Source organism: Chenopodium album, chromosome 5, assembly GCF_948465745.1.
Source record: "Chenopodium album chromosome 5, dcCheAlbu1.1, whole genome shotgun sequence".
Lineage (NCBI taxonomy): Eukaryota > Viridiplantae > Streptophyta > Magnoliopsida > Caryophyllales > Amaranthaceae > Chenopodium > Chenopodium album.
Genome location: NC_137838.1, coordinates 52,318,537 through 52,329,783, shown reverse-complemented (window position 1 = coordinate 52,329,783; position 11,247 = coordinate 52,318,537). Strand labels below are relative to the sequence as shown.

General features: G+C 35.1%; 1 protein-coding gene across 1 annotated transcript; it reads right to left on the bottom strand.

Moving 5' to 3' along the window:
* Positions 1 to 9,681: 9,681 nt before the first annotated feature.
* On the bottom strand, positions 9,682 to 10,669 carry LOC145632896 (uncharacterized). Its single transcript, XM_081685223.1, has 4 exons — positions 10,592 to 10,669; positions 10,129 to 10,404; positions 9,975 to 10,047; positions 9,682 to 9,890 (listed from the first exon to the last, which is right to left on the bottom strand). The coding sequence occupies exons 1-4, from the start codon at positions 10,667 to 10,669 to the stop codon at positions 9,682 to 9,684; spliced, it is 636 nt and encodes a 211-aa protein (XP_081541349.1).
* Positions 10,670 to 11,247: the final 578 nt, after the last annotated feature.

Sequence of the window (11,247 nt, the reverse complement as noted above, 5' to 3'; positions counted from 1 at the left end):
TACGAGGCATCCAAGTAAGTCCTTTAATGATTTTATTGATATTATGTAAAAATCATGCTTAGCTTGTTATTATGATATTCCTAGTATCATGTCTAGGGTAAATTTAATATAAAATATGATTAAAAGTATGATGCCTTTTATGTTCTTCCTAATATTCATGTTAGTATCATGTTAGGGTTAAAGTTTTGATTATTATTGTTTAGTGATATGCTAGGGTTTGTTATTAATCTTGTTAGTATCATGCCTAGCGTCTTGCTATTATTATGCTTTAACATGTTTATTATGATTATGATTATTATAATTATTATTATGATCATTATTTATTATGTTGCTTGATTTTTATTGTTTTTGCTTGATCACACCTGTTATGCATGTTTAAAGGGAATTTGTACTTGTAATCACGCTTATATAAGATAATTAATGATCTTGTTTTAGGTTAATTTGATTATAATTCAAGTGATCGCCAATAATAGATTTATTTGTGCATTAATATTCAACCAACAAAGATAAACAGGGTTAGGGTTATACCTATTTATTGCATGTTAGTCAGAAAGCGCATATGAATACGATCAGAATAAAGTAGAGGCCTATTATTAGGGCAGGTTCAATCTCTTTTAGGTTTGATTTGTACCTTCATCCCCGAACCCTATCTGGTTCAAGACCTTATGGAGTTGACGATCTCTTGGATCTTTAAGGGGTGTAACCTTCACCTCATGAACGGTTTACAAGTTCCTAAAAAACTTGTTGGCGACTCTTTTGCTCTAGCTTCCTTCCTTTTGGACGCCACCGTACTTTAGTGTATGATCACAGTGGGGTTCAAGCTAGGGATTAACGCTTGAAATATTCCCTACAGTTTTTGGCCCCTCCACTGGGGAGGATTTCTATTTTAATTCCTAAAATTTATTTTGGCAATTATTTAGAATGATTGGATGAGACTCGAGAAGTTCTAAGTATTTCATGTGCGTAACTTTGATTAACATTATTGTCATATGCATAAAAAAAATATCTCATTGGAAAGACCATCCGTAATGAGTTAAAACATAGGATTTTACACGTAGGAAATTTGAGAAATATCTTTCACAACTAGGACTGAAAAAACAATGCGTGAAACTGAAAAATTTTATCGAGCACAGAAAGCTGTTGAGACATGTAGGAATTAGCGTCATCGAACAGAATATTAGCGCAAGAATTTTAACTGTAGTGCCAGACGACAGTTCTGTCGCCAGGCGCTATAGCTAAAACCCGGCGCCAATCTTTGTTTGCTGGCGCTAAATTCTTCCAATACCGAGCCAGAAGTATTCGTTCTAATTTCGACCAGTTTTTCGCATTGTTTGCTCGATCCTACTTCCTGATTGAGTTTTTCTCACTTTTCTAAAACCCATATTTGTTCTTCATATGGACATAACCCTCTGGGAATTCATGCTCCATCTATCTGATTAAACGCTCTGAGCAACAAAGGGTACATCCGAGAATGTTGAATTCACCAAACCATGGAAGCGAGTTTTTCTTAACTCACGGTGTTCCATCCACTCGCGCCAACCCTTCATGGTTAGGCTTCCGCGTGGTGCATCCGGACAATTAACCTTGGACCCTTTATTGACTAACCCATATCCTGAACTTTAGAAAACTAGAGCCATGGTTAGGTTGCAAATTCATTGCATCATATCGTGCCTACTTCACTAATTGTGCATTATTGGTTGTGCATACTCTATGTGTTTTTCCTAACCATTTGTTTGACTTGTGTTAGGACTAAATAAACTGATTATTGACTAATGGACTTAGTTTAATTAATTAATTAATTAATTTGATCAAATAAATATGCCTTAAGTTGAGCCATAGTTCCTTTAAGTCAACCCGGATTTTTATTCCCATATACTGCACAAGCGTCAACTTGTTTCGGTCATAGCCGGAGTTCTAGGAAGAACAACGAGTCTTGCAAACTATGGATTTGTAGCCCCGAGTTTTATCTTTAATTTCGCGTTGGTTTCATCTCAATAAAAGTCATAGATCAAAAGTTATGACTGTCCAGTTTAATGCATATACATGAGCTCTTAACTTAGTCTTTGTTCGAGTCTAGTCACATAGTCTAGCCACATGGTCATGACACGAGTCTTAACATGTCACTTGAACTCACAATAAAGCACCCACTAATATGTATATACATCATGACCATGTCTTAGGTTCATGCATGAGTCGATTTTTTCCGTCATTTGAGTTGGGGGCACATTCTATTCCTAATTTTCCACATCTCTCCATCTACATGCTTTCTCCATATCACCACCCTCATTTTTTTTTACCTTCTTCTATCCATTGCATGTTGAATAAAGTTTGAGTCAAACAATTAATAATGAATATCCCCAAATTCTTTTTCCAAAGTACTTGGTCGAAGAGAGAAGGGCGATTAATCAAGGATAACCTCTTTATTCAAGTCTTACTTTTTGATAAACCGATTCGTCAAAAGACGAAGTCTAAAAAGATAATGGCAACTCAAGAGGAAGTTAATGAACTTAGGAGTCAATTGACTGACGTGACTGAGGTGTTAAAGGCTTTAACCCTCAAAATTGATGACCCTGTGAAGCAACAACAAATGAACCTCATGCAAGAAAGCTTAAGCAAGTTATCTAGTGACTAAAAATTTCAGGGCATTAGTTCACAAGGGGTCTTGGTGGATAAAGAACTTCTTCCACATAAGTTCAATGCTAACGACATCCCAAAATTCAATGCAACAGATAATCCTTATTTTCATCTAAGAGCTTTTGAAACAATAATGAGTGTTAAGGGTATTGATAAGAAAGTGTTTCCCTCTATATTTTCTATATCTCTTGAAACCGTTTGTCAACAATGGTTCTTCTCCCTTGACAAAGAGAAAACCTCTACCTGGGAATCGATAGTAAACGCTTTCATTGATAGGTGCAACTGCAATATTCAAGTTGAAACCGATTATAGACAACTTGAGATGCTAAGACAAAAAGAGAATGAAGGCTTTACTTCTTTCTTTAATAAGTGGAGGGCAACTTCCGCTAAGATGATTGAGGTCCCCACCGAAAAAAAATATGTGAGGATGTTTATCAAGAATCTCCAAGAGAAGTATTCGAAGCATTTAAAATATCAACACAATCTGAATACTTTCAAGGCCGTTTATGACATCGGAATTGAAATCGAAGATGACCTTGCAAAACAAAAAGCTACTAACAATAGTAACCACAATGGCTGGAAAAAAAGAAGAACGACAATCCTTCTTCTTCCGAAAACGCCCACTCTAGTAATAATGTTAGTACCTTTGACCATAATGGTGTCTTAGCCATGGACAATCAAGGATCTAAAAAGAAACCCAGGAGAGAACTCACACCCATTGGAATGACCTACAATACTGCTTTCGACCGTCTCTATGATCGAGGGTTAATCAAACCTATTGGCCCTACCGAGGATCCAACGCCAGAAAATCGATCTTCGAGATGGAATCCCAACTTATTGCAAGTACCATCGAGGAAACGATCATACTACTGATGAATGCTACAGGTTTCAAAATCTCATTCAAGATCTCATTGAAGCAAATAAGATCCCATTGCATCTAGCTAACGAGAAAACTGGATGATGATGAAGCAAATGACACAAGATAGAGGCGAGCTTCAACAACGAGATTTCATGACCTATTTTTTCTATTTCTTTATTTTTTACCATTTCCCCCAATAAGTCTAGCATTGGCACCTTTCTTTTCCCTTAGATTATTTTGTAGAATCTTTCTTTTTCCCCATTAATAAAAAGAGCATTTATTTCCTTACATATGATCATCGCATTGCATTGCATTTAAAAAAAAAATAAAAATTCCATGTCAAACTAAGCACAAGGTATACCAATGATTTGAGGCACCCCTTGTAGCCCCATCATATTGCCTTCCACCTTTCTAAATTCTAATTTACAATCCTTTCTTCATAAACCACTTTGAGCCTCGTCTAACGATAGACCCTTCATTTTTCAACCTACATCTATCTAACTTTGGGATGGGATTGTGTGCAACTTATGCTATTTTCAATTTCATAAAAAGCTTAAGTGACTTTAAAAGATAAAAAATAGCAAAAATAAAATAAATAATAATAATAATAATAATAATAATAATAATAATAATAATAATAATAATAATAATAATAATAATAATAATAATAATAATAATAATAATAATAATAATAATAATAATAATAATAATAATAATAATAATAATAATAATAATAATAATAATAATAATAATAATAATAATAATAATAATAATAATAATAATAATAATAATACTAATAAAAGTGTACAAAAGGGCAAGTGTTCCAATGTCTTTGATATGAAAATGTCTTTGATAATAACACGTCTCAGATTGCGTCTCTTATCGAGTGCTCGGTACCGTGCCTGAGAAACATGAATGCCAAGTGAGTGATAAACCGCATGATCGGGATTGCCCACACTTATAAAAATAAAATAAATGCTAAAGCAAAAAAAAAAAAAGAGAAAAAGGGCTAAAAAATAGTAGAAAGTCTCAAGCATAAAAATACAAAGATTCAAAAGCAAGGTTACACACCTTGGGGGCTTATCGAGGGTCTTGAGCCTTTGTCCCTTTCTTGTTCAACCTTTAGCCTAACCACGTTACAACCCAACAAAAGACCTTTTTGAGGTATACACACACTTGTGCGAGGTTCGGCTAGAGCTAAGTTCGGCCTGATTCCTAACGGATACGTAGGCAACCTCACATCGAGGTGCGGCCGTAATAAAAATGCATTCACATTCACATTCACACATCATGATCATATCAAGGGATCTCCTATGCTCATCCCTATTTATTTAGAGGTAGACTTGGGGACTTGATCCCTACATTGTTGGCCTACCTAGCCTAGGAGTCACCATCATTTCACTCTTTTCAATATATTTTCCCACAAGCTTAGCTCTTGCGACCTAAATTTAGTGTCACTATCACACACATCACAGGTACATGACCAAATATACTTCCCTTAGGAACCCTTTGTCATGGAATCTTAACACAACATTGAAGCATGACTTGTCATATCAACATCAATCATCATTGCATTACGAAGTATGAAGTGCTTAGCCTCCGTGCCTATGTTACCCAAATACTTTCATCATTGAGTCAATAATTGAGATAGCCTAGGATGGATTAACCCTTGCACCTTGAGAGATAGTGTCAAACAACATTTGACTAAGCTCATTCAACATGCATCTTCAAAAAACTTCACTTTGATTCTTTTTTTGCGCCTTTCTTTTTCGGGAGAAAGTCGGTACCCTCCACAAAAATGACTGAAATTTTTTTACTTTTTTGCATTTTTGAGTCCCACAATCACAATACAATGCACACACGAGTCATGTACACATTGAGTCATGTCATGATATAACCTTGATTTGAGTCTAACACAAGTGTCAAACACTTTGAGTCGAGTCAACAACGAGTCAATCACAGCGAGTCAAGTTCATATCTTGAGTCACGACAAGTCAATGAGTCAAGCAACACTAAGTCTTAGGTCAACCCTAAAGAAAGATAAGCAAAGTCCTATAGTAAAAGATTTAATGCAGTTGCATCCTAGCAAGCGAGGACATTCCCAGATTTTTTCGAAAAAACCGCGAATTCATGAGATTTCTACAAGATAAGAGGAGTTACATTGATCGGTAAATTAGAGATGAAGAGCTTTAATTTACAAAATATTTGAGCAGATTTGGTTGAAAGGAAACGACCAAGCTCAAAGTTCGGAGTAAAACCAAGCAATAGCGGCAGCAAGAGCAGAATAGGGAAGACCCTACTCCAGCGCCAGACGACAAAATCTATCGTCTGGAAATAGATTTCAACACCTAGCGCTAGATCACAGTGTCTGGAGACAGAGCCAATTCTTGGCGCCAAAGATATTTCAGTAGCGACAGAGCTCGAAGCCTCTTAGAACAACACTTTTGGGTTCCTTGGTACGCCAGTTAGCCCCTATAAGCAATTCGACATGATTGAGTAGTCGATTTGATTACGACCGCAAATAAGTGAACGACCTGACGAAAGATCGTCTCACTTAGCTTAAGCGCCTAAAACACTGGCTCATTACAAGCACCAACGTATCGGTTTAAAAGCAAGCACTTAAACGACAATATTTCCAAATATGGATTGTCGCGCATTCTACTTAAACGACAATATTTCCAAAAATTTGATTGTCATCCCCAACTGACAATATTTCCAAAAATGGATTGTCTTGCATCTTCTTCAACAAAATTTTTCCAACATTGGATTGTCATCTCCAACTGACAATATTTCCAAAAATGGATTGTCGTGCATCTTCTTCAACGACAATTTTTCCAAGATTGGATTGTCACCTCTGGAAAAGTTTCTAACCGTGGATTGTCGTGCTCCTTCTCTGTTTGGCAATTTTTTCCAAGTTCGGATTGTCATCGCTGGCAAGTTTTCTGAGATTGGATTGTCATACACCCAGTTCCCTATGGCTAAATTTCCCAAAGGATTGTTGTAGGACTCTATTCATCATAAATTTCGGCAAAAGTTCCTCAATGTGGATTGTCATTCATTTCAGCAAGTGGTTAATTTTCCCGAAGTGGATTGTCGATCGACTCTTTTTTGGCAAATGTTCCAACGAATAGTCAATTGTGGCAATATTTTCATAAAAGCATTGTCGCATAGCGTTGGCAAATTTCCAAGGTGGATTGCTTTCAAGAGTTTTATTCCAAGATGTGGATTTTCGATCGTAGAAAAATTCTTATGACAGATTGTTACGAAGCATTGGCAACTTTTCCCAAAAAATGGATTTTGGCAAATTTTCAGAGATACGGATTGTCGCTTCATCGTAGCAACATTTCCAAGGATGGATTGTTATGTGGCCTTGACAACTTTCTGTAAATCGGATTGTCATGCATCATACAAGAGTTGTGTTGGCAACTATTCCCAAAGAAAAGAGGAATGTAATCACAGCAAAAGCACTGACATACTGGTTCACAAGCAGCAAAGCACCGACGTAATGGCATAGCAGCATTAAGGATCAACAAGCAGTGATCTTTTCTAAGACTATCACGGCGGAAATTTGAGGCAGTTACAGGCATAGCAGTCTTCAGGCGGTATTCTCTAGCTTGAGGAAGATCGTCACAACAAATCGGTTACCTCTAGAGACGTGTGCTCGACGGTGCAAGATACGCGTTTCTTAACTCTCTTATCTGTTTTAAGTAACGCTAGTTTTGCAGGTATCGGCATTACAAGAATGATTTAGGATCACAGAACATTCTGAATCATTCTCCGTTTCTATCGCTACTTTGACTTTTGTTTTCGAAACTTGCGTTTCTCCAAACTCAGTCAAAGTGGGGGCTTCTGTAGGCACCCATTTGTGTCTCCCCACAACCAAACCCAATGATGAATACCTTTCACGTTATTTGATTATCGAACAAAGAAAAAGTGTGAAAAGTCCAATGATGAGGATGTTTTTATTAAAATATCTCTTCTTTTTGTTTTTGAAAATATTTCTTTTCTTACCCTATTTTTGAAAAACGTGCATTCTAGTTTAGTTTGGTCCATGATATGGGTCCAATAATGGTCTAGTTGGATGGGGCTTGAAAAGACCTTTCCAACGATATATTATAATAATGAGGAAGTTATGGCAAAAATACTAAACTGGGCTCAAACCGGATTTTACCAACGACCCAATGATCATGTGGAGGGTCCAAAGGTTTAATCTTATTCTTAAACTAATTAGGGTTAATTAGAAACTTCCGTAAGTTTTTAAAAGATCTTAATTATCCTTTTTGAAAATATAAGATTGAACAATTTGAGTTAAATAAAAACTTTCCTTTTTAAAACTTTCCTTTTTCTTAAATCCTAATTCTATTCGAATTTAAATATGTTCAAAGACAGTCAGATTTTATTTTCGTGCTTCATAATCTTTATCCAAATTTTATATAGTTGGATAGATGTTGAAATTATCTTTCCAATGAAATATTATAATATTAAATCCAAGCTATAACGAAAAAGATATGAATAAGATATGAAACTCTATCCAAAACTGACACCGTCCAACTATTTCGGCCATATCTTTTTATCTAAAAATTATTTTAATCTGATTCCAACGACATACCATATGCCTTATTTGGATTTCTAGATCAAAAGATATGATAAAAACAAAATCCGCAAAAACAGTTATCCATCAAATTCTATTTCGATTCGAATTCAGATTATTTTCTTTATTTTTCGACTCTCTTTTTTCCTATAAATAAAGGTCATATCCCCCATAGTTCAATCACCAACTCTCATCAAGAATTTCTTGATTCACTCTCTATTTCTAGCCTAGCTTTTTACAAACACAATTCCTCATACATTAGCACTAGACACACCTAGCCAGATTCGAAGTTGCCTTTGCCCTACACGCTGTTTGTTTTTACTGTACAAGCTGATTTCACTTAATTGTTTGTTTTTACTTAATTGTTTGTTTTCACTGTACAAGCTGATTTTTTTTTATTTTTTTATTTATTTATTTTTTTTTTTTTTAAAGACAATAGAATATGTTGTAGACAAAATAGCATAAGTGTAAATTTTGATAGCATTTCCCCTAAACTAGGACAAAACCAAAATTTTTATCAACCTGTAAACAACAAATATTCCAAGAGAAAAACACCAACCAACACAAAACAACATCACTAAATGTGAATACAGCAGCAAGGATTTTTCACAGCCCCTCCCCCACACTTAATCCTTTCATTGTCCTCAATGAAACATAAATTAAGGAACAAGGGACAGAACACTTAGCTGGTTACGCACATTCTGATATTTTGAATGCTTATGTGATGTTGTACTGTGCACAAGAATCACGTCTAACTGGTGACTATTTTTGTCAGCTTCAATTCTTGTAATCATAACTCATTTAAGCATCTTGCTTGCTAGGGCAGTTTTTGTGTGAGCTTAAATGTGTCACATAGGATCTACATGAATATGAAGACATTCAGTAAGTTTCTCAAGGTGTTAAACAGAAAATATTAAAGGAAACTAAATAAATAAAATTAGAATAATTCATGGGTTGCCTCCCAAGTAGCGCCTTTAGTTTATGTCGTTGGCTCGACATTCTTCCCTTCATGCTTGTTCGAAGAATAAGTCTTCAATCATGGTCACATAAGCTTGGTCATAGAATGGTTTTAACCTGTGACCATTAACCTTGAAAACTTTGTTAGTATTAAAATCCTTGATTTCTACTGCACCATGAGGAAAAACATTAGTAACAGTAAAGGGGCCAAGCCATCTAGTTTGCAATTTTCCTGGAAATAATTTCAACCGAGCATTAAAAAGAAGAACTTTTTGCCCAACTTGAAATGATTTCCTAGCTATATTCTTATCATGGAAGGCTTTGGTTTTGTCTTTATAGATTTTGGCATTTCATATGCCTCTAACCTCAATTCTTCCAGTTCAAGCAACTGTAACTTCCTCTCTTTTCCAGCAAGGTCATAGTCTAAATTACATTGCTTTACTGCTCAAAAGCACTTATGCTCAATTTCCACAGGCAAGTGGCATGCTTTACCAAAAACAAGTTTAAATGGAGACATATCTAAAGGAGTTTTATATGCAGTTCTATATGCCCACAATGCATCACCTAATCGAAGACTCCAATCTTTCCTATTAGGATTAACCATTTTCTTAAGAATTGATTTTATTTCCCTGATAGAAACCTAAACCTGCCCATTTGTTTGAGGATGGTATGCAGTAGCAACTCTATGGGTTACATGATATTTCTTTAAAAGAGCACCAAAGGTTTTGTTGCAAAAATGAGTCCCTCTATCACTTATGATGGCCTTAGGCATTCCAAATCTATTAAAAATATGACTCTTAACAAACTTAAAAACAGTTTTAGCATCATCAGTTATCAGAGCCTTTGCCTCTACCCATTTAGATACATAATCGACAACAAGAATGATATAAACTTTACCAAAAGAAGAAGGAAAGGGGCCCATAAAATCTATACCCCACACATCAAATATTTTACAAATAAGGATACCAGATTGAGCCATTTCATTTCTTTTAGACAGATTTCCAGTCTTTTGGCAACGTTCACAAGATTTACAAAACAAATATGCATCTTTGTAAATAGTAGGTCAATATAAACCACATTCAAGTACCTTATGAGCAGTCCTCCGAGGACCAAAATGTCCTCCACTTTCAAAATTATGACAAAAAGTAAGAATAGAGGCATATTCAGGTTTGTCTACACATCTTCTAATCATTTGGTCAGAACATGATTTCCATAAATATGGATCATCCCACATATAATATTTAGAATAAGATATAATCTTATTCTTTTGAGCTTTAGTGAGTGTAGGGGGGAATGTTCCAGTCACTAGATAGTTAACAATATCAGCATACCAAGGAGTGTCAACACTATATAAAGATGCAAGCTACTCATCAGGAAAAAATTCAGTATTAAAGGCCAATCCTCTCTTGGTACAATTAATAAGGGGTTGTCATTTGAAATATAGTTTGGTATTGATACTTAGTAGGGGTTGAATGTGAACCTTATATTATAAAGGTTGTGCAAATTTTTATGGCTTTAAGTACTCTTTTAGCATGACACTTTTATTTTACCACCACATTCCTAAAAGTTTCCTTACTCGTAACCTTAGCCCCGTTACAAGCATATAAAATTCCTTTTTGATATCCCATTGCACTATTGATCTCTTAACGGTGGAGGGTTAGATTTTGTCCAAGTCTTGACGAGGGTCATCAAATTGAAGTGAGGCTAGAGCTAAAATGGTTGAGCATCTTCAAGGTGAATTTAAACTTAGGGGAAAGAAGCGGTATGATTGAATGGTTAATGAAGGTGCTAAATTCTTGTGTTTGTATCATGATCCATTCTTGTTAATTGTGACACTAAAATAATTTTCAAAAGAAAATTAAGCTTAAAGAGATATGGTTTATTTTGTTAATTGGTTTGGATTTTCTACTGTACAAGCTGATATTTTTTTTTTTTTTTTTTAAAGACAATAGAATATGATGTCTAAGACAAAATAGCATAAGTGTAAATTTTGACAGCATTTCCCCTAAATTAGGACAAAACAAAAATTTTTATCAACCTGTAAACAACAAATATTCCAAGAGAAAAACACCAACCAACACAAAACAATATCACTAAATGTGAATACAGCAGCAAGGATATAAAATTAATTAATAAATTACCTAACTTAACCTTCCAAAATATTAAAAACTAGTAGCAAGGGTAAGTAAGGGTCGAACCCACGAAG

What these genes read in the sequence shown, in the direction of transcription:
- LOC145632896 (XM_081685223.1), bottom strand. Translation starts at nt 10,669, where the DNA reads ATGGGATATCAAAAAGGAATTTTATATGCTTGTAACGGGGCTAAGGTT. An exon ending in AAACTTTTAGGAATGTGGTG is followed by an intron (nt 10,405 to 10,591) that starts GTAAAATAAAAG and finishes CCTGATGAGTAG; the next exon opens with CTTGCATCTTTATATAGTGT. An exon ending in TAAAATATTTGATGTGTGGG is followed by an intron (nt 9,891 to 9,974) that starts GTATAGATTTTA and finishes CTAAATGGGTAG; the next exon opens with AGGCAAAGGCTCTGATAACT.